The 24,168-nt window shown below is 43.0% G+C and overlaps 2 protein-coding genes across 2 annotated transcripts in view; one reads left to right on the forward strand and one right to left on the reverse strand.

The window, feature by feature from the left end:
* Positions 1-4,269, reverse strand: part of MERTK (MER proto-oncogene, tyrosine kinase) — a 134,024-nt gene extending 129,755 nt beyond the window's left edge. The window contains exon 1 of the mRNA XM_021087030.1: positions 4,079-4,269. Within this exon, the coding sequence (XP_020942689.1) occupies positions 4,079-4,139 (61 nt within the window). The 5' untranslated portion in view covers positions 4,140-4,269. The remainder of the gene's footprint in view (positions 1-4,078) is intronic.
* The window catches only part of ANAPC1 (anaphase promoting complex subunit 1), a 121,075-nt gene continuing 101,736 nt past the window's right edge, over positions 4,830-24,168 (forward strand). The window contains exon 1 of the mRNA XM_021087035.1: positions 4,830-4,852. The gene's annotated coding sequence lies outside the window, so the exon portion shown is untranslated. The remainder of the gene's footprint in view (positions 4,853-24,168) is intronic.

Consider the following 24,168-nt stretch of genomic DNA (forward strand, 5'->3'; position numbering starts at 1 on the left):
AGGGTTCGATCCCTGGCCTTGCTCAGTGGGTTAAGGATCCAGTGTTGCTCTGAGTTGTGGTGTAGGTGGCAAACACAGCTTGGATGCCGTGTTGCTGTGGCTATGGTGTAGGCCAGCAGCTACAGCTCTGATTCGACCCCTAGCTTCTATACAGCATGGGTGCAGCCCTAAAGAGACAAGTAATAATTTTAATAACAATAATAATAATTTAATAACAATAATAATAATTTTTTTAAAAAAACATGCTAGAAAGAAGACCCTTGTGGCTGCAGCAGCAAGAAAAAGGGGGAAGTAATTGTAAATGAGTCAAAGTGGGAGAGGAAGGTCCGAGTCCTTTCCAACCCTGGTAAGGAACAGAGCCCACTGGAGGATTTTAGAAAATGGACAATATGCTCCAATACATCTTTAAATTCTCATACTGGCTATTATGTGGGAAGCAAAGGTTCTAGGTGTGTTCACTGGCAGGTGAAGGAACCCATAGAAACCAAGGTCTGAGCTCAGTTTCTTTAATTGGGTATGTTCCCAATTCGCTGGCATCTAAAGATTCAAGCTATTTGTAACCTACTCTGACTGGCAAGCCCCTGGCTCCACTCTTAGGATTACCTGGAAATTATTTCTAATTAATTCTGAAAATATTTCTAAAAATATAATTATAATTAATTTTAAAAATAATTGTGTTCTAGTCACAGCTTTAAGAAAGTGTTCTAGTCATAGCTTTAAGAAAGTGGCTCAGACTAATTCGAAAAATTACTTTCTTTTTTTTTTTTTTTTTTTTTGTCTTTTCGCCATTTCTTGGGCCGCTGCCGCAGCATATAGAGTTTCCCAGGCTAGGAGTCTAATCAGAGCTGTAGCCACCAGCCACAGCCACAGCCACAGCCACAGCCACAGCAACGCGGGATCCGAGCCGCATCTGCGACCTATACCACAGCTTACGGCAACGCCAGATCCTTAACCCACTGAGCAAGGCCAGGGACCAAACCCACAACCTCATGGTTCTTAGTCGGACTCGTTAACCACTGAGCCATGATGGGAACTCCACTTCTTTCTAAACTATACCCTGCTTGCTTCCAAAAACTCTTTGGCCCCATTGACACAAAGCCCATAATCACCGAGATATCTTACAGTTCTTTCTGGGAAAATGTTTACAATATATTGTAATATGGTTACAGCTTCAGTTTGGGAGAGAAATGCTAACATTGAAGAAAGTGGTTTTATCTTCTCTCTCTCTCTTTTTTTTTTTTTTTTTTTTTTTTGGTCTTTTTAGGTCTACACCCATGACATATGGAGGTTCCTAGGCTAGAGGTTGAATGGAAGCTGCAGCTGCTGGCCTACACCACAGCCATAGCAAAGCCGGATGCTTAACTCACTGAGCGAGGCAGGATTGAACCTGCATCCTAGATACTAGTCGGGTTCGTTAACCTCTGAGCCCTAACAGGAACTCCTCTCATTTTTTAAAGTTTTATTGAAGTATAGTTGGTTTACAGTGTTGCGTAACATTGAAGAGTTTTAAAAGCCCAATCAGTTCTCGGAGTGGCACTAAGGGCCAAGCACAGCCTCACCACCAGCTAGGTCATCGCAATGCCTCCACTTTTATCCACTTCTTTATTTCTCCTCCTCTAGCCTCTCCTGGGCCCTCTAGAGAGCTAGCCTTTGCCTGATTTGTTGCTCACTGGCACCCCCATCAGAGACAGCACAGAACGGACTGATTGGAAAGCCCTGAAATGCCCCTGGTTCAGCAGTTTCAGTTCTGAGTGTGTTTGTGGGATGGTGTTTCTGTGTATGGGTAGGGGTGGGGGTTAGGGTAGGGAGGATTCCTGGGTTAAAGTGAGCCACAGACTGTAATTATCCATTTCTCTACAGTGTAGAGTCTACACACCATCACACCCTGTCTCTCTCTCCCCTCTGCTGTCTGGTCAGCAAACCACTTGGACCCACAACACGGCAATTTAAAAATCTTAAAACGTAGCATCTAATTTCTGCTTTTAATCTCTTTCTACAGCACTCTTACTTCTGCTCTAGTTCTGCCAGTGAGAATCTCATTCTTTGAGCCTTTCACAAAGTAAAATGTTGACACTATCCGACATCTCACGGGTAAATTCAAGATAAAAACAAAAGGTAGGAGAAATTTTTCATTTTTCCAGCTGGGTAGGTTTTAACAGACCTTTTGTGATTATCTGACTCAAGTGATTATTAGCTACAAAAGTTCTTTGTTACAGCTTTTTTTTTTTTTTTTTTTTTCTATTTTAGGGCCACACTCATGGCATATGGAGGTTCCCAGGCTAGGGGTCGAATCGGAGCTGCCTGTTGGCCTATACACCACAGCCACAGCAACGCAGCATCTGAGCCATGTCTGCAAACTACACGACAACTCACAGCAACGACAGATCCTTAACCTACTGAGCAAAGCCAGGGATTGAATTCACATCCTCATGGATCCTTCGTTAACTATTGAATCACAAGGGAACGCCACAGCTTTTTTAAAAAATTAGAAAAAGAGTTTCCATTGTGGCTCAGTGGTAATGAACCTGACTAGTATTCATGAGGATTTGGGTTGGATCCCTGGCCTTGCTCAGTGGGTTAAGGATCTGGCATTGCCATGAGCTGCGGTATAGGCCAGCAGCTGCAGCTCTGATTCGACCCCTAGTCTGGGAACTTCCATATGCCGCCGGTGTGTTCCTAAAAAGACAAGGGAAAAAAAAAAAAAAAAAGACAAGGAAAAGAAAAACTTCATTTAAAAAATACCTTCCACCAAAACTGTCATTTATGTTACTACTTTATCCATAATTTTCACTATATTCACTACCTCCAAAAATGGCCAGCCTTCCCTAGTGGCAAAATATAACAGATTAGTAGCAGATTATGGAAAATGGATCTGGCAGAAATGCTGAGGAGTTTTTGAGGGGTTTGTAAGGGGTTGGGGGTTAAAAACAGAACTGTTTTAGTTCTTTGCTTGATTTAGGCTGTAGATGTTTGCTTCGAATGGCTACACTGCCTCAAATTATAAACTGCATATGCAATTTAATGTGTAACCAGAGGGTGCACTGCTTAAGAATTTCTTATTTGAGCAACTAAGTTCGCCAATGAAAATCTCAGAGGAAAAAAATGTGAAGCTAAATGGCTTAACTAGAAATCGAACTCTCCAGGTATTCTTAAAAAATCTTTTGACTATAATGAGGTGAAAGCTAAATCTTTCAGTTAAGGAAAAAAAATGCTTATGATGTGTTTATTCAGTATAAAGCCTGGTTAAGTTTTTTCCAGCTTCCTCAAGAAATGCCATCAGCAATTAAACATCGAACCTGTTAATCACTTACCCTCCAAACAAGCTGCTGGTGCAGACTGGGACCTGGGTTCCTTGCCTCGACTTCCCGACCCAGGGTCTTATATTGGAAAGTCTAGCAGAATCGAGATAAACCCTAAACACGGTCCACACACAACAGTTTCTATTCAGCAATAATAGGGGTGAAAAGAATGTTTCCCCCCTTTCCGGGGCCGCCACGCTCACAGGGTGTCCTTGCTAATGTTGTCCATAAGGGCTCAAGCGGAGCAGCCGGGTCCGCAGTCCCTTTCGGTCGCACCCCAGCCTGGGTGGATCAGCACCGGGACTGCGACCCCAACTCCCACAGTCTGCTGGTCTCCGGGCGCGGGTCCCCCTGGAGATGGGGTCTGCCGCTCCCAGAACTCCCGCCACAGCCAGGGTCCAACCGCGCAACCAAGTCCAGGGCAAAGTTTCTGGCGCATTCCGCGCCAGACCTGCGACCAGCGTTCCTCTCCGCGCAAAACTTTTGGGCTTGCAGCGCTTCCAGTCAAGCTCGATTTCCCCCTGGGCGGTTAAGGGGAGCCCTCGGTACCCACCCCTTCCCGACTCCACCGGGACGCGCGCCCACGACCCAGCCTGGGTGCGGGGACAGTGGGTTGCTAGAAACTCCTGCGCGCCAGCGCCTGGCACCGCTGGGGCGCGGGGAGATGTTTGCAAACTTTCTTGCAGCCGGGTGCGCCCAGGTCGGTGCGCTCCCACCTCCCAGCTCCCGGCCGCGAGCCCCCAGCCCCCAGCGCCGGGCCCCTGGCCCCGGGCACTCACCTCCCCTCCAGAGCGCGGGGAGGAGGAGCCACCGCAAGAGCAGCAGCAGAGCCCGTCCCATCCTGGGGCGCGGATCTGGAAATTCTCTCTGGACCGACGGAGAGACAGACGTCTGGAACACGCCGCGTCGTCCGCCAAGCGCGCCAGAGAAGCGGCCCAGTACCGGCGGCCCGGGCAGCTCCAACCCCGAAGTGGCGAAGCCGAGCAGCGGCGGGAGGCGCTGAGGGCTGGAGGGGGCGGGCCGGGGGCCGAGTCCGAGCGGACCCTAGCCAGTTGGGTTGGGAAGCGGGCGGGAAGGCGGGGGGGAGAGGAGGGCCGAGGAGGAGGAGTAAGGGGACAAGGCTGGACTAGAGGGGCGGGGAGGGGCTGGTCTGGGCGGACCTGGATGTGGGGTGGGGGCGAGGGGACAGGAGAGAGGGGAGGAGGTGGGGGCCGTAAAGGGGAGGGGCGACCGGAGGTGGAGAGGAGAACCCGGCCCAGGCCTCTGGGCGGTCCCGGCGTCCAACACGTGCAGGTGGGAGGGACAGAGGGAGGAGATAAAGTTCCAGAGGAGTAGAAGACGCCCGAGGCAGCCACCAGACCTAAGAGGAGGGGCCAGCGGCTCCCGGGCAGCGGCGACCCCGCAATCCAGGCTTAGTGGACCCAGAAAACTCAGGCAGCAGCAGCTCTCCCAGAGGACAAGGCCACAGTGGTAGGCGATCTTTCTGAGCGCCGCATCCACCGGCTCCCGGCCGAGCGCTCCCCGCCTACACCGCCTCGGGTATCGGGCCAAAGGTGAGAGACCAGCCCTGGCCTTTAGGAACTCTCCTCCCCCCGGGGGAAGAACCACTGTGTCCCCTTGTCAAAGACGTGATGGTCATGGAAGATCGTCAAGGAAAAAGTGCAGAACACTAGCGGAAAGAGATAGCCCCGCAGTGATAAAGTGTGTAGGGGCCAAGGGGGCAGCCGCTAGAGTTAATGTATTTTAATGTGATCCTTTGACAACGTGAGCTAAATCTTGGCATTCCTCTAATCACAACTCCACTGGTGGTTCCTGCTTTCTCCCTGCAAAAGAGTCAAAGTCCTGCCTGTGGCTGACAAGGTCTTAGAAGACGTGGTCCTCTTTCCTCTCTGACATCATCTCCTTACTCCATTTCCATTTACGCTGCTTTCTGATCCAGCAGTCCCTGACTCCTAGGCTGGTGGTCACTTGGGGTATATTTGGCTGTAAGGAGACAACAAGCCCAAATGGATTTAGATTGGTTATTACACTGACAGCAAAAGTAACATCAGCATGGTGACATCACCTGGCATCCCTAGTCTCTCAGGGTGACACGGATCTCAAGGGGCCAGATGAACAGATGTGAACAGTGAGGGGATCTGCTGCTAAGAAGCTAATTCTAAAGTACAGCAGAGCAGTTTCACATACGTACCCAGGAGCCTGCTGCTGTGCTTGGGGGCAGGAGGAAACCTGGAGGGAAGGCAGCAGAAAGTCCTATGCTCAACTGAAAATATGGAGAGGGAAGAAAACAGCCTTGTAGCAGTTTTCCTCAAGTCGGGGATGTGACAGATGACAGACAGTCAGGATATGAAAAGATGCCCAACATCACTAATTATGAGAGAAATGCAAATCAAAACTACAATGAGGTATCGCCTCACACCAGTCAGAACGGCCATTATCAAAAAGTCTAAGATACTAAATGCTAGAGAGGGTGTGGAAAAAAGGAAACTGTCCTCAACTGTTAGTGGGGATGTAATTGGTGCAGCCACTATGGAGAATAGTATAGGGGTTCCCTAAAAAACTAAAAACAGAATTAGTATATGGTCCAGCAATCCCTATCATGGGCATATATCTGGAGAAAACTCTAATTGAGAAGATACATGCACCCCAAAGTTCAGAGCAACACTATTCACAATAGCCAAGACATGGTAGCAATCTAAGTGTCCATCAAGAGATGAACAGATAAAGAAGATATAGTATGTATACACAATGGTATATTACCAGCCATAAAAAGATTGAAATATTGCCATTTGCAAGCAAGATGGATAGACCTAGAGATGATCATACTAAGTGAAACTGTCAGAGACAAATATCATATTCCACTTATATGTGGAATCTTAAAAAATGATACAACTGATGAAAAGAGCATGTTTTAAAGAAGGCCTTAGGGAAAAAAAAGAAAGCATTAGGGAAGAAAAAATACATTTATAGTACTGTACTGTATTTACCAATACCATAAGTTTATATCACGTGTTTAAAAGATGTAAAACATGTCAATACCTATATTGATATTAAATAGTCTTATATGATACAAAACACTGTAGATAGTACACGTATGACTAACATTAGACATCAAAAGTGAAAACATAACTTGAAAAATAGGGAGTTCCCTGGTGGCTCAGCATGTTAAGGATCTAGTGTTATCACTGTTGTAGCTTGGGTCACTGCTGTGGCTCAGGTTCAATCCCTGACCCAGGAACTTCTACATGACACAAGCATGGCCAAAAAAAAAAAAATGCATATTTATATAAGGTACCATATTTACTTATTTACTTATTTATGGCCATGCCTATGGCATGTGGAATTTCCCAGGCCAGGGATCAAACCCAGGCCACAGTAGAACCCAAGCTGCTGCAGTGACAACACCAGATCCTTAACCTGCTGCACCACAAAAGAACTCTGGTGTCATATTTATCGAAAAAAATCTAGAGTTCCCATTGTGGCTCAATGGTAATTATCCCGACTAGTATCCACGAGTATGGGGGTTCAATCCCTGGCCCCGCTCAGTGGGTTAAGGATCCGGCATTCCCATGAGCCGCAGTATAAATTGCAGACACAGCTCAGATCTGGCATTGCTGTGGCTGTGGTGTAGGCCAGTGGCTACAGCTCCAATTCAACCCCTAGCTTGGTAACTTCTATATCTGCAGGTGCAGCCCTAAAAAGACAAAAAGAAAAAAGAAAGAAAGAAATCTGAGTGTAAATGGACCCTCAAAGTTCAAATCTGTGTTGTTTAAGAGTCAACAGGACTGGTATTAGACAGTGTAAGAGACTACATTTGGAGAGGTGAATGACAAACTGGAAGAACCAGTGTCTAGCCCTTGCAACTTCTGGATTCCTTTTGCCATGCTGAACATCTGGGATGTGCAAATATCTAGACATCAGCATTCACTGAAGCACTGAGATGCTGCTTAGCAGAGTCTTGAATCAGCATAAAAGTACAAGTGTCCAGCAGTTGAAGATTGGAGGAGATTGGGATGGTGGATATAGGAATCTCTACTCAGCCACTACTAAAGAACATACCAGAAGCACAGGGATCTAGAATTTGTAATCTGATGGGGAACTGAAGTGATGCTTTCAAGCAACTCCATTTAGCTTCTGGAACAAAATCCTAGTAGTCTAAATCCTTTGTAGTTCTAGAGGAATTTAGATGGGACATGTAGAAGACTCCATTTTTCTTCCCCAAACCATTCCAGAAAGAAGATGTTTGTAGTTGTTATAGTTTATTGGGAGAATGGAGGTGGTAGATATAAAAGATTCCGTTTGCTGAACAACATACTGAAATTGCAGAGGTCTGTTTCTTGTAGATTCTTGGTAATGGCAAGATGGTACAAAATAGAAAACCTGATTGAGGAGTTCCCTGGTGGGCTCAGAGAGTTGGGGATCTGGCATTGTCACTGCTGTGGCTCTGGTTAGTGCTGTGGCATGGGTTTGATCCCTGGCCCCGGAACTTCCACATGCCTAAGGCCAGAAATAAAAAAGAAAACCTAATTGATAATAATTTTTGATTGTCTCTGGGGACTGTTATCTCTGGCCTCCTCAATGCTGTTTGGCCTGTGTGTTTGCCTCTAGAGGTGCAGTTCTGTGAAAAAAAAAAATTGCGGGAGTTCCTGTCGTGGTGCAGTGGTCAACGAATCCGACTAGGAACAATAAGGTTGCGGGTTTGATCCCTGGTCTTGCTCAATGGGTTAAGGGTCCGGCATTGCCGTGAGCTGTGGTGTAGGTCGCAGACACGGCTCAGATCTGGCGTTGCTGTGGCTGTGGCCTAGGCCAGTGGCTACAGCTCCGATTAGACCCCTGGCCTGGGGACCTCCATATGCCGCAGGAAGTGGCCCTAGAAAAGACAAAAAGACCAAAAAAAAAAAAAAATTGTGTGTGTGTGTGTTTGCTGGAGCTGCTGGACTCATGAGTTTTGGGTTTGTTTTTTTTTTGTTTCTTTGTTTTTCCTTTTTATGGCTGCACTTGTGGTATATAGAAGTTCCTGGTCTAGGGGTTGAATCAGAGCTGCAGCTGCAGTCTATGCCACAGCTTGTGGCAATGCTGGATCCTTAACCCACCAAGTGAGTCCAGGGATCAAACCTGAATCCTGAGAGACCGCGTTGGGTCCTTAACGCACTGAGCCACAACAGGAACTCCTGGACTTGTGAGTTTTTGAATCCCTCATTTCCTATGACCCATAGCTGAAGTCATAAAATCTAAACTTCTAGATCCTTCTGTATGTGTGAAAATTTAGAGATGGGAAAAAAGCCTCCTCTCTTCCTCACAAAAATGAGGTATAATAACTCATCTTTTGCCATCACTTGTTTTTCTGTAATTTTTCCATATCTCAATTTGAGGGAACAAATAGATCCTGAAAGCTTGTTATTGTAGGTTCTGTGTAGCTCAATGCAGTGCAAACACACAGATTTTTCTTTTTTTTTTTTGTCTTTTTGCCATTTCTTGGGCTGCTCCCTTGGCATATGGAGGTTCCCAGACCAGGGGTTGAATCGGAGCTGTAGCCGCCGGCCTATGCGAGAGCCACAGCAACGTGGGATTCGAGCCACATCTGCGACCTACACCACAGCTCACGGCAATGCCGGATCCTTAACCCACTGAGTGAGGCCAGGGATCGAACCCGCAACCTCATGGTTCCTAGTCGGATTCGTTAACCACTGAGCCACGACGGGAACTCCAAAAACACAGATCTTTCTGATTCCTTCAGTCACGGGAGAAAATGCACACGATTGATGGAACCAGTTTAAACTGCTTTGATATATTGAGGGAACAAATGAGTCGACATTTTCAGGGCATTTTAAATGGTTTAAATAACAACTGAATGAACAAGTCACAGTGTGTGATGGACAGGAAACAATTGTTTCTGAATTCTTTCAAGTTTCTGGTCCTTCTGAGATAACTAGAGCTTGGAGAATACGGCTTTTTCTCTCTCTTTTCTCCCCCATAAAATCAAGGAGGTCCCCCAAATATTCCCATGAATCAGTTTGAGATGTGAGGGACAGCTCCATGTACAGCAATAAAATGTGATTAAAAATGAAAAACTAAGCCTCTAACTAGCTGCCACCTGCCTGGACATGTACTACATGTACCAGAATAGCTGGAGTTAAGCCAGCTATTACCTCCTCTTGAGGGTTCTAGCTTGCCCAAGAGTAACTGGTCTTCTGGAAGAAACATCAAAAGAGCCGCAGTTGAGGACTGTATCACAGAGCCAGGCTTTCCGGAATAAACGGATATGGCCAAACTCAGATTGCTGTCAGCCTCTGCTTCAAGACCGAGGTAGAACTGTAGACACTTTACTCCAGAAGCAGACAAATGCGTGAAAGGACACTGCTTTAACTTAGGAACCACAAAACTTACTTTTGATTTAATTATGGATAAATTCTGTTTCTAATGAGCGTATGAAAAAGGTTTTTTTCTTTATCTCTAGCCATCAATTTCGCTACTATACTTGCTCAAACTGTAATGAGACATTTAAAAAATAGTTATCTTCAGAATTCAGAAAAAGCCATAAAGGATTGTAGTATAAATTATAAGCTAAGTAAAGGAAAATATAATAATGATTCTGTTATGATTAATGATGGATTAGTCTTAGCCAAAAAACCTCTCAGAATAATGGTAACATTGGTCAAATATTATACAAAGTATCTTACCCAGTTCTTTTTTTTTTTTTTTTTTTTTTTTTTTCTGCCTTTTCTAGGGCTGCTCCCTTGGCATATGGAAGTTCCCAGGCTAGGGGTCTAATCAGAGCTGTAGCCACCGGCCTACGCCAGAGCCACAGCAACTCAGGATCCGAGCCGCTTCTGCGACCCACACCACAGTTCATGGCAGTGCCAGATCCTTAACCCACTGAGCAAAGCCAGGGATCGAACCCGTAACCTCATGGTTCCTAGTCGGATTCGTTAACCACTGCGCCACGACAGGAACTCCACCAAGTTCTCTTTTTTCATCACCATAAATTTTTTTTTATTTTCTGATTTTTATTTTTTCCATTATATTTGATTACAGTGTCATAAATTTTTTTTGCATAGTATCAGAATCTGTCCTTTTCACCAGGCAATAATTGGATAAATCAATTTATATTCATGTTCATAACAGTCTCATTTAAGTATAAGAGCTTTAGTAAGGAACAAGGTTGTTCATTTTCTTTACTTAGGTTTTGAGAATTCTTTATGTTATTCTGGATAAAACCCTTTTGTCAGTTATATCAACTGTAACATTTTCTCCCAGTTTGTGTCTTGTCTTTTTTTTTTTTTTTTTTGTCTTTTTGCCTTTTTCTAGGGCTGCTCCCATGGCATATGGAGAGTTCCAGACTAGGGGTCCAACCAGAGCTATAGCCGCTGGCCAACACCACAGCCACAGCAACGCAGGATCTGAGCCGCGTCTGCAACCTACACCACAGCTCACGGCAATGCGGATCCTTAACCCACTGAGCAAGGCCAGGGATCGAACCTACAACCTCATAGTTCCTAGTCAGATTCGTTAACCACTGAGCCATGACGGGAACTCCGAGTCTTATCTTAACAGTGTTTTTAGTAGAACAAAAATTTTTAATTTTGATAAAATCCAATTCACTGTTTTTTTCCTTTTTGGATTATCTTTTGGTGTCTTTAAGAACTTAAAGCTTGGGAGTTCCTGTCGTGGCGCAGTGATTAATGAATCCGACTAGGAACCATGAGGTTGCGGGTTTGATCCCTGCCCTTGCTCAGTGGGTTAAGGATCCGGCGTTGCCGTGAGCTGTGGTGTAGGTTGCAGACGTGGCTCGGATCCCGCGTTTCTGTGGCTCTGGCGTAGGCCAGTGGCTACAGCTCCGATTCGACCCCTAGCCTGTGAACCTCCATATGCCGCAGGAGCGGCCCAAAGAAATAGCAAAAAAAAGACAAAATAATAATAATAATAATAATAATAATAACAACAACAACAAAAAGAACTTAAAGCTTTATTCAGCTGTATTTCATATCACATAAACCTCTCCATTTTAAAGCATACAATTCAGCACTTCTTACTACATTACAGACTCGTGCAACCAACACCACTAATTTTAGAGCATTTTTATCACCTGAAAGAGAAACTCCATACTTACTATTCCCCCACCCACATCTCTATCCCAACCTCTAGCCCCTGGCAACCACTTTGTAACAAAAGCAACAAAAAATGTCAATTGGCCCCACTTCTTAAATGAGGACTGTGCATATTGTCTTCCTTCCAAAGAGTACAGTATGGAAATGGAGAAAAGTCGCTTAAGAGAAACCTTACCAACATCACCTTAGCTATGTGACACAGCTAACATCAGCACCAGTAAGTCCTGTGATTGGTATGTATCTTTGATGGGATTCGATGAAAATGGCTCTTTAACACTCCAGTCTTCCTCCTCTAATCCATATCCCCAAGGCCAACCATGAAAAAAACATCAGACGTATTCTACAAAATACCTGACCAATATTCCTCAAAACTGTCCAGGTAATCAAAAATAACAAGAGTATTAAAAATATAATGAGCAATGTGCCAACTATAATTTACACTGCTGTAATATTACATATGAAAGTTGTTAAGCGAATCCTAAGAGTTTTCATTACAAGGAAAATTTTTTGTTTTTTTTGGGTTTTTTTTTTGTCTTTTTGCCATTTCTTGGGCTGCTCCCACAGCATATGGAGGTTCCCAGGCTAGGGGTCTAATCGGAGCTGAGCTGCCAGCCTACGCCGAGCCGCGTCTGCGACCCACACCACAGCTCACGGCAACGCCAGATTGTTAACCCACTGAGCAAGGGCAGGGATCAAATCCGAACCCAAAACCTCATGGTTCCTAGTCGGATTCGTTAACCACTGTGCCATGGGAACTCTGGAAAATTTTTTCTATTTATTTTTGTATCTATGTAAAATGATGGGTGTTTACTAAACTTATTGTGATCATCATTGGATGAGGTTTGTAAGTCAAATCATTATGCTGCACACCTTAACTTTATAGTGCCGTTTGTCAGTTATACCTCAATAAAACTGGAAGAAGAAAATAATAATAAAAATTCACCAATCCTGCCACCCTTCAAAATTATCTTGTTAAACAAATTTTATTAAATATATTGTTGTTTGCCAACCAAAGTAAACGAAAACGTCAAGAATTAAAAGTTGCCTGACCTGGAGTTCCCATTGTGGCGCAGTGGAAAGGAATTCGACTGGTATCTATGAGGATGCGGGTTCAATCCCTGGCCTTACTCAGTGGGTTAAGGATCCGGCATTGCTGTGAGCTGTGGTGTAGGTTGCAGATGTGGCTTGGATCCTGCATTGCTGTGGCTGTGGTGTGGGCCAGCTACTGCAGCTCCAATTGGTCTCCTATGGAACTTCCAATTGGACTGCAGCTCCAATTGGAACTTCCATATGACATGGGTGTGGCGAAAATAAATAAATAAATACATAAAATGATAATAGTAAAATGAAATAAAAGTTACCTGACCTTATATTAGGAGTTAAAAGATGTAAGAGCTGCTGAGACAATGCCTTTTCTTTCCTTTTTTCTTTTTCTTTTTTGTCCGCCCTGTGCATATGGAGTTCCCAGGCCAGATGTCATATCCAAGCTGCAGTTGTGACCTACATGCAGCTGTGGCAACGCCAGATCCTTAACCCTGGCTGTGCCCGGCCAGGGATGGAACCTGTGTCCTGGTGCTGCAGATTTGCCACTGATCCAGTTGCACCACAGTGGGAGCTCTGACAGTGCCTTTTCTTAAAATGAATTTGCTATCAGGCTGGAGAGGTAAGACATATGCTTAAAACATATGAGAGGACAAAAGAATAGTAAGCCAACTGTCACTGAATTCCGATCAAGTGCTACTGTGCTATTTGAGATCAGGATAGCATACTATAGTAAGTAACAGTAGTGTGTGACACAAAAAGTAAGTGGATAATGAGTTAAATGTAGAAATTAATGTGAAATGGCCATCATCAAAAAGTCTACAAATAACAAACGCTGGAGAGGGTGTGGAGAAAAAAGAACCCTCCAACACTGTGGGGGATGTAAATTGATGCCACCATGGATAAGAGTATTGAAGTTCCTTTAAAAACTAAAAATAGGGTTACCATATGATCCAGCCATCCCACTCCTTGGCATGTATCTAGAAAAGATGAAAACATTAATTTGAAAAGATACATACACCCTAGTGTTCTTAGTGGCACTATCTACAGCAGCAAAGACATGGAAGCAACCTAAGTGTCCACTGAAAGATTAATGGATAAGGAAGATGTGGAGATATATACTTATATATATATATGTGTATATATATCTCCACATCTTCCTTATCCATTAATTATATATATATATATATATTTGGAATACTACTCAGCTATAAAAAAGAATAAAATAATGACATTTGCCGCAAAATGGATGCACCTAGAAATTATTATACTAAGAGAAAGACAAATATCTTATTTTTAAAATTTTTATTATTCAAATGAATTTATCACATCTGTAGTTGTATAATGATCATAACAATCTGATTTCACAAGATTTCCATCCCACAGCCCAGGCACATCCTCCCACCCCGCAAACTGTCTCCTCTGGAGACCATAAGTTTTTCAATGTCTGTGAGTCAGCATCGGTTATACAAAGAAGTTCCGTCTGTCCTTTTTTCAGATTCCACATGTCAGTGAAAGCATTGGATGTTGGTGTCTCATTGTATGGCTGACTTCACTTAGCATGATAGTTTCTAGGTCCATCCATGTTGCAAAAAATGCTGGTATTTCATTCTTTTTAATGGCTGAGTAATATTCCATTGTGTATGTGTACAACATCTTCTTGATTCACTCCTCTGTCGATGGACATTTAGGTTGTTTCCATGTCTTGGCTATTGTAAATAGTGCTGCAATGAACATCAGAGTACATGTGTCTTTGCGAGTCATGGTTTTCTCTGGGTAGATGCCCAGGAGTGGGATTGCTAGATCAAATGGTAGTTCTATGTTCAGTTTTATGAGGAATCTCCATACTGCTCTCCACAGTGGTTGCACCAATTTACAATCCCACCAACAGTGTACTAGGGTTCCTTTTTCTCCACACCCTCTCCAGCACTTCTTGTTTGTAGACTTTTGGATGATGGCCATTCTGGCTGGTGTAAGGTGGTGCCTCAGAGTGGTTTTCATTTGCATCTCTCTAGCAATGAGTGATGTTGAACATCTTTTCAAGTGTTTCTTGGCCATCTGTATGTCTTCTTTGGAGAACTGTCTGTTGAGATCTTCTGCCCATTTTTTGATAGGGTTGTTTGTTTTTTTGGTATTGAGCTGCAAGAAGTTGTTTATAAATTGTGGAGCTTACTCCCTTGTCAGTTGATTCACTTGCAAAGATTTTCTCCCATTGTGTGGGTTGTCTTTTTGTGTTGTTTAGGGTTTCCTTTGCTGTGCAGAAACTTTGAAGTTTGATTAGGTCCCATTTGTTTATTTTTGTTTTTGTTGTCAATACTCTGATAGGTGGATCTGAGAAGATGTTGCTGTCATTTATGTCAGAGAGTGTTTGGCCTATGTTTTCCTCTAGGAGTTTGATAGTGTCTGGTCTTATATCTAGGTCTTTAATCCATTTTGAGTTTATTTTTGTATATGGTGTTAGGGAGTGTTCTAATTTCATTCTTTTCCGTGTGGCTATCCACTTTTCCCAGCACCACTTATTGAACAAGCTGTCCTTTCTCCATTGTATATTCTTGCCTCCTTTGTCATAGATTAGGTGGCTGTAGGTGCATGGGTTTACTTCTGGGCTTTCTATCCTGTTCCACTGATCTATATTTCTGTCTTTGTCCCAGTACCATATGGTTTTGATGATTGTTGCTTTGTGGTATAGTCTGAAGTTAGAGAGCCTGACTCCTCCAGCTCCATTTTTCCTTTTCAGGATATCTTTGGCTATTCTGGGTCTTTGGTGCTTCCGAACAAACTTTAAAATATTTTGCTCGAGTTCTGTGAAAAATGTCCTTGGTAATTTGATAGGGATTGCATTGAGTCTGTATATTGCCTTGGGTAGTAGAGTCATTTTGATAATATTGACTCTTCCAGTCCAAGAGCATGGTATATCTTTCCATCTATTTGTGTCATCTTTGATTTCTTTCATCAGTGGCTTGTAGTTTTCAGAGTGCAGGATTTTTGTTTCTTTAGGTAGGTTTACTCCTAGGTATTTTATTCTTTTGGATGCGATGGTAAACGGGATTGCTTCCCTAATTTCTCTTTCTGATCTTTCATTGTAGGTGCATAGAAGTGCCATCGATTTCTGTGTATTGATTTTGTATCCTGCAACTTTGCCAAATTCATGTATGAGCTCTAACAGTTTTCTGGTGGAGTCTTTAGGATTCTCTAGGTATAGTATCATGTCATCTGCAAATAGGGATAGTTTTACTTCTTCCTTTCGAATTTGGATTCCTTTGATTTCTTTTTCTTCTCTGATTGCCGTGGCTAGGACTTCCAGAACTATGTTGAAGAGTAGTGGTGAAAGTGGACATCCTTGTCTTGTTGCTGATCTCAGCGGGAATTCTTTCAGCTTTTCACCATTGAAAATGATGTTCACTGTGGGTTTGTCATATATGGCCTTATCATGTTGAGATTCCTGCTATGCCCACTTTCTGAAGGTTTTTTTCAGAAATGGGTGTTGGATTTTGCCAAAGGCTTTTTCTGGGTCTATTGAGAGGATCATATGGTTTTTATTCTTCAGTTTGTTCATGTGGTGAATCACACTGATGGATTTGTGGATATTGAAGAATGCTTACATCCCTGAGGTAAATCCCACTTGATCATGATGTACAATCCTTGTAATGTATTGTTGGATGTGGTTTGCTAGTATTTTGCTGAGGATGTTTGCATCAATGTTCATCAGTGAAATTGGCCAGTAGTTTTCTTTTTTTGTGGAATCTTTGTCCTGTTTTGGTATCAGGGTGATGGTGGCCTCATAGAATGAGTTTGGGAGTATCCCTTCCTCTGTGATTTTTTGAAATAGTTTCAGAAGGAGAGGTGTTAGCTCTTCTCTAAATGTTTGATAGAATTTGCCTGTGAAGCCATCTGGTCCTGGACTTTTGTTCATTGGAAGTTTTTTAATCACAGTTTCAATTTCAGTTCTTGTGATTGGTCCGTTCATCTTTTCTATTTCATCTTGTTGCGGTCTTGGAAGATTGTGCTTTTCTAAGAATTTGTCCATTTCTTCTAGGTTTTCCATTTTATTGGCGTATAGTTGCATATAGTAGTCTCTTATGATCCTTTGTATTTCTGTGATGTCCGTTGTTACTTCTCCTTTTTCATTTCTAATTTTATTGATTTGAGTCCTCTGTCTTTTTTGCTTGAGAAGTCTGGCTAGGGGTTTATCAATTTTGTTGATCTTTTCAAAGAACCAGCTTTTCATTTCATGGATCTTTTCTATGGTTTTCTTTGTTTCTATTTCATTGATTTCTGCTCTGATCTTTATGATTTCTTTCCTTCTACTAACTTTAGGTCTTGTCTGTTCTTCTCTCTCTGGCTGCTTTAAATGTAAAGTTATCTTGTTTATTTGGGTTTTTTCTTGTTTCCTGAGGTGGGCTTGTATTGCTACAAACTTTGCTCTTAGAACAGCTTTTGCTGCATCCCATAGGTTTTGGAGTGTGGTGTCTTCGTTGTCATTTGCGGCTAGGTATTTTTTAATTTCCTCTTTGATTTCTTTAGTGATGCATTGGTTGTTTAGTAGCATGTTGTTGAGTCTCCATGTGTTTGTGTTTTTTGCAGTTTTTTTCTTGTTGTTGTTGTCCAGTCGTATAGCATTGTGGTCGGAAGAGGTGCTTGATATGATTTCAATTTTCTTAAAGTTACCGAGGTTGGATTTGTAGCCCAGGATATGATCAATCTTCGAGACTGTTCCATGTGCACTTGAGAAGAATGTGTATTCTGTTGCTTTTGGATGGGATGTTCTATAAGTATCTATTAAGTCCATCTGGTTTAATGTTTCATTCAGGGCCTGTGTTTCCTCATTGATTTTCTGTCTGGTTGATCTGTCCATTGCTGTAAGTGGGGTGTTAAAGTCCCCCACTATGATTGTGTTATTGTCAATTTGTCCTTTTAAGGTTGTTAGCAGATGCCTTATATACTGTGGTGAACCTTTGTTGGGTGCATAGATATTTAAAATTGTTATATCATCTCCTTGGATTGATCCTTTGATCATTATGTAGTGACCTTCTTTGCCCCTTAAAATATTCTTCATTTTAAAGTCTATTTTGTCTGATATAAGTATTGCTACTCCAGCTTTCTTTTGATCCCTGTTGGCGTGAAATATTTTCTTCCATCCTCTCACTTTCAATTTACATGTGTCCGTAGAAGTGAAGCGGGTCTCTTGAAGACAGCACATATATGGGTCTTGTTTTTGTATCCATTTAGAAAGTCTATGTCTTTAGGTTGGGGCATTTAGTCCATGAACATTTAACGTAATTATGGCTACGTATGTTCTTATTGCCATTTTATTAATTACTTTAGATTTGTTTTTGCTGCTCTTTTTTCTTTCCTTCTTCTCTTGTTCTTTTCTGCCTAGAGAAGTTCCTTTAGTATTTATTGTAAGGCTGGTTTAGTGTTTCTGAATTCTCTCAGCTTTTTCTTATCTGTGAAGGTTTTGATTTCTCCTTCAAATCTGAACAAGAGCCTTGCTGGGTAGAGGAATCTTGGTTGGAGGTTTTTTCCTTTCATCACGTGAAGTATATCATGCCACTCCCTTCTGGCCTGCAGAGTTTCTGCTGAAAAATCTGCTGATAACTTTATCGGGGTTCCCTTGTATGTTATTTGTTTCTTTTCCCTAGCTGCTTTCAGTATTTTCTCTTTGTCTTTAATTTTGGTCAGTTTGATGAATATGTGTCTCGGGGTGTTCCTCCTTGGGTTTATTTTATATGGTACTCGTTGTGCTTCCTGGATTTGAGTGAATGATTCCTTCCCCATGTTAGGGAAGTTTTCGGCTATTATCTCTTGGAATATTTTTTCTGTCTCCTTCTCTCTCTCTTCTCCTTCTGGCACCGCTATAATAAGGATGTTGGTGTGTTTAACATTGTCCCAGAGTTCTCTGAGACTCTCTTCATTTGTTTTCAATCTTTTTTTCTCTTTTCTGTTCTGCATCCGTAATTTCCACTAATCTGTCCTCCACCTCGCTTATTCGTTCTTCTGCCTCCTGTATTCTGCTGTTAGCTGCTTCTAGTGAATTTTATTTCAGTTATTGTATTTTGCATCTCTTCTTGTTGAAGTTTTAAATCTTGTATCTCTTTGGTCAGTGTTTCCTGTAAGTTATCCATCTTTGCCTCCGGTTTATTTCCAATGTCTTGCATCATCTTCAGCATCAACAGTCTAAAACTTTTTCCTGGAGGCTAAGAATCTTCCCCTCAGTTAGCTGTTCTTCTGGGGTTTTTCCTTTCTCCCTCATCTGAGTTATAGTTCTCTGTCTTTTCACTTTTATAGGTTTTTGGTGTGGTGACCTTCTTACAGATAGTAGAATTGTAGCCTCTCTTACTTCTGATGTCTGCCCCCCTCTGGATGAAGTTGGTATGGGGGCTTGCTGTAGGCTTCCTGATGGGAGGGGCTGATGCCTGCCCCCTGGTAGGTGGAGCCATTCTAATCCCTCTGTTGGGTGGGGCTTAGTCTCTGGATGGGATTAGAAGCAGCTGTGTGCCTGAGGGATCTTTAGGTAGCCTGTTTACTGCGGGGCGGGGCTGTGATCCCACCTGGGTTGTTGTTTATCCTAGGGCTTCTCAGCAGCTAACTGATGGGTGGGGCCAGATTTTCCCTAAATGGCCACCTCCAGGGAAAGGCGCTGCTGCTGAATATTCCTGAGAGCTTTGCTTTCAATGTCCTTCCCTCACAACAAGCCACGTTCACCCCTGTTTTCCCAGGATGTCCTCCAAGAACTACAGTCAGGTTTGTCCCAGATTCCCTTGGAGACTTTGCTTTGCCCTGGGACTCAGTGCACATGAACGTCTGTGTGTGCCTTTTAAGAAAGGGGTCTCTGTTTCCCCCAGTTCCGTGGAGCTCCTGTGCACAAGCCCTACTGGCCTTCAATGCCAAATGCTCCAGGGATCTTTCTCCCCATACCAGATCCCCACATGTGAGAGTTTGATGCGTGGCTCAGAACTCTCACTTCTGTAGGTGAGTCTCTTTGAACCAGTTAGTTTCCATTCTGTGGAGCTTCCCACCCAGGAGGAATGGGGTTGTTTATATCACGAAATCACCCCTCCTACCTCTTGATGTGGCCTCTTCTTTTTCTTCTGGAGTAGGGTATTTTTTTTAAGGTTTCCAGTCCATTTGGGTGAAGAGTGCTCAGTCTTTAGTTGTGAATTTTGTTGTTTTTAGGAGAGAAGTTGTGCTCCAGTCTTTCTATTCTGCCATCTTAATCCTGTTTTGGAAATAGAATATGACCAGGATAAAGGATCCCAAGCAAGTGGCCAGCACCATCTGGCAAATTCTGTTCATCCTCATCACTTTCAGCAGCGCTGGTTTCATGGCTTTGTCCTGGCTGTGGGTACCCGGGTGTCCAGGAGGCGCTCCCCGAGCGCAAGACAAATATCTCATAATAGCACTTATATATGGGATCTAAAAAAATAATACAGGGAGTTCCCATCATGGCTCAGCAGAAACACAGATATACAGAGCTTCCTCTGATGAATCTGAGCAGAGTAAACTGAAAACCTTCTGGAAAAGATTCAGCATTCTGGAGTTCCTGTAGTGGCTCAGTGGAAATGAATCTGACTAGCATCCATGAGGATGCAGATTTGATCCCTGGCCTCGCTCAGTGGGTTCAGGATCCGGCGTTGCCGTGAGCTGTGGTGTAGGTTGCAGACGTGGCTCAGATCCTGTGTGGTTCTGGCGTAGGCTGGCGGCTACAGCTCTGATTAGACCTCTAGCCTGGGAACCTCCATATGCCTCGGGAACAGCCCCCCAAAAAGACAAAAAGACAAAAAAAACAAATAAATAAACTTATGGTTACTAAAGGGGGCAGAGGAGGGAGTAAATGAGGAGTTCGGGATTGACAGTTACACACTACTATATACGAAATAGACTTACCACAAAGACCCATTGTATAGCACAGGGAATTATATTTAATGTCTTGTAATAACCTATAATGGAAAAGAACCTGAAAAAGTACATTTATATATATACACACACACATATGTGTAACTGAATCACTTTGCTGTACATGTGAAACCAACAGAACGTTGTAAATAAACTATGCTCCAATTTAAAAGACAAAAACGAAAAACGAGAAGTTCTGTTGTGGCTCAGCAGGTTAAGTATCCAACTAGTATCCCTGAGCATGCAGGTTTGATCCCTGGTCTTGCTCAGTGGATTAAGGATCTGGTGTTACTGCAAACTTCGATATACGTAGCAGGTGCAGCTTGGATCTGGCGCTGCTATGACTGTGGTGTAGGCCTGCAGTTGCAGCTCTGATTCGACCCCTAGCCCAGGAACTTCCATATGGTGCAGATGCAGCCATATGGAGGAAAAAAAAAGAAAAAAAAAAGAAATTAATGTGAGTTGCAGGAAAGCTACTGCAAGGAGAAAGCAGGACTTTATTTTTTATTTTTATTTTTTGTCTTTTTGTCTTTTTAGGGCCGCACCCATGGCATATGAAGGTTCCTAGGCTAGGGGTCTAATTGGAGCTGCAGCCGCTGGATCCAAGCTGCGTCTGGGACGTACACTACCGCTCACAGCCTTGCAGGATCCTTAATCCACTGAGGGAGGCCAGGGATCAAACCCGTGTCCTCATGGATGCTAGTCAGTTTCGCCAACCACGAGCCACAATGGGAACTCCGTATTTTTTATTTTTATTTATTTATGTATTATTTTATTTTTATTTTTTTAGAAGGCAGAACTTAAAAGCAGAGAAGTCATTTCTAAGTTTGAGAGGGAGGGAAACATGTTAAAGAACCGAAAAGAGACTGTCCCATCTGAGGTGGAGAGGAAACATGAGATAGAAACATTGATTTCCACTCACAGAATTTGCTGTTCAAAGAAAGTGGATTAGGGGAGTGGGGGAAGAAAGATCCAATTCATATTTCAGGAGAATAAAACTGTCCACTCTTTGTAGAACATACAGGAAGAGGAAAAGTTTGGGTAGGGAGATCTGTTAGGAAGACAGGAAATATGAACTATGAGTGTCTGTGGAAAGAGTCTAAAAAATTGCCAGCATTCTATAAAAGGAAAGGTCCCCCAGCTTCTTTCTAAACCTCAGAAGGTCTGAATCCAGAGGGAAACGAATAAGCAAGACAAAGTGAGTAGAGTAGCTCTGAAGGTAAACATAAATATTTTAAAACCCAAGGCTGATGGCAATGGGAATGATTTATAAGAGAGAAATCCAAAAGAAAGGTTAACAAGAGGGTTAAATTACAGAGAAGGATGAAGATTTGATAGGTTTCAAAACAAACGAACAAGCAAAGGACAAACGAACAACAAAAACTCGTGAACAAAAACAAAAACAAGAAGAGCTTCAGGAACAAAGATGACTAAAAGTCATATTGTAATCTGAATGGGGTCCTGGAACAGAAAAAGGACATTCGATAAAAACAAATAAAATCTGGAGTTCCCATCGTGGCTCAGTGGTTAACTAACCTGACTAGCATCCAGGAGGACATGAGTTCCATCCCTGGCCTTGCTCAGTGGGTTAAGGATCTGGTGTTGCCGTGAGCTGTGCTGTAGGTGGCAGACAAGGCTTAGATCCCATGTTGCTGTGCCTGTGGCATAGGCCCTCAACTACAGCTCTGATTCAGCCCATAGCCTGGGAACCTCCATATGCCGCTGTTGTGGCCCTAAAATACAAAACAAAACAAAACCAAATAAAATCTTTATACAGTATAGATATCAATGACTACTAATGTATGGATACTGGCAGATTAATTTTAACAAAGGTACCATATTAAATAACGTATTAATAATAGAGGGAACGCAGCGTGGGGTATAAGGAAACTCTGGACTATCTTTGCCATTTTTCTTTCTTCTATTTATTTATTTATTTATTTATTTATTTATTTTTTGTCTTTTTAGGGGCAGACCAGCAGCATATGGAAGTCCCAGGCTAGGGGTTGAATGGGAGCTGCAGCTTGTGGTCTACACCACAGCCACAGCAACTCGGGGGATCTGAGCCACATCTTTGACCTACACCACAGCTCACGGCAACACCAGATCCTTAACCCACTGAGCAAGGCCAGGGATGGAACCTGAGTCCTCATGGATACTAGTCAGGCTCATTAATTGCTGAGCCACTACGGGAACTCCTACCATTTTTCTGTTAAACTGTTTCAAAAAAAAAAAACAAAGTTTATTTGAAAATAAATTGGCTCTGTTTGTATCTATTTCTCAACCCTACTGATGTGCATGTTTATCCTTTCTCCCATGACCCACTCTTTTTCTGCTTTATTGGCACTTAACTTAAACATACAATTGTAATGTATTTAAAGTGTACAACATGATGGAGAGTTCCCGTTGTGGCTCAGCTGGTTAAGAACCTGACATAGTGTCCGTGAGGATGTGAGTTTGATCCCTGGCCTTGCTCAGTGGGTTAAGGATCCCACATTACTGTGAGCTGCAGTGTAGGTTGAAAATGTGGCTGGGATCTGGCATTGCTGTGCCTGTGGTGTAGGCTGGCAGCTGCAGTTCTGATTCAACCTCTAGCCCAGGAACTTCCATATGCTGCAGGTGCAGCCCCAAAAAGAAAAAAAAAGTGTACAATGTGATGATTTGAGGTATATATACATTGTGCGGGAATCTTCTTCATCAAGTTAATAAACATATCCATCACTTCACAGATTTTCCATTTGTGTGTGTGTGGCATTGGCGGGGGGGAGTGAGGACACAGTCCTACTTGACAAATTTCAATTATTCAATACAGTATCATCAACTATAGTCACCAAGTTATACATTAGAGCCTCAATGTATAATAAGAAAGTCTGTATCCTTTTGCCGAACTCCCTATTTTTCCCACTCCTGAGCCTTTGGCAACTACCATTCTAGTCTCTGTTTCTATGAGTTGAACTGTGTTTTTTTTTCAGAGTCCATATATAAGTGATACCCTGCGGCATAGCCGACTCAGAGTTCTCAGACTCTTACATGGTGGTTATGAGAGTAAGCAAAACAGGAGCTGCATAGACGCTTTTGATCTAGCCCCAGAAACCAGTCGGTATTACTTAAACTGCATTCTACCGGCTAAAGGCAAGTTACCAAACCCAGCTCAGATGGAAGGGGACATGAATCAGGCCTACATTTTAATAATAGTACAGTCATTTGAAAAACCACTACACCCTATTTAAGAGTAGAAGATTAAAAGGCTGATTGGAAACTCTGACTGTACGTGTTGGCTTGTTGACATTGAGAGTTTCTGGTTTGGAAACTGGTGATGGCAATGCCCTTAGATTTTTCCCCCTTGACATAATCAGACCCCAGTCTCTTGATGGAAGAGTAGAGAGCAGTGGCTGGATTCTGGGAGAGTACAGGAGGGGACTGGAATGGAGGTTGACAAGGATGTGTGCATGTCAACATCAAATATGGCACATGCTCCTATTGTCACCATGGTGACATCATCTTTCTCTGTGCTTAGTGTTCCCCAACCAGAGACTTTCCGTCCATCCTCTCCAGGCTTTTTATTGGAGGGGGGACAGTTATTTAACTACATTGGGTATGAGCAGGGGAGATCAGACTCTTTTTTTTTTTTTTTGAGTGTTTTTAGGGCCGCACCCAAGGCAGATGGAAGTTCCTAGCCTAGGGGTCAAATCGGAGCTATAGCTACCAGCCTACACCACAGCCACAGCAACACCAGATCCGAGCCATGACTGCGACTTACACTGCAGCTCACGGCAACACTGGATCTCAGACTCACTGAGCAGGGCCAGGGATTGAACTCAAGT

The sequence above is a fragment of the Sus scrofa genome, chromosome 3, assembly GCF_000003025.6.
Source record: "Sus scrofa isolate TJ Tabasco breed Duroc chromosome 3, Sscrofa11.1, whole genome shotgun sequence".
NCBI classification, from domain to species: domain Eukaryota; kingdom Metazoa; phylum Chordata; class Mammalia; order Artiodactyla; family Suidae; genus Sus; species Sus scrofa.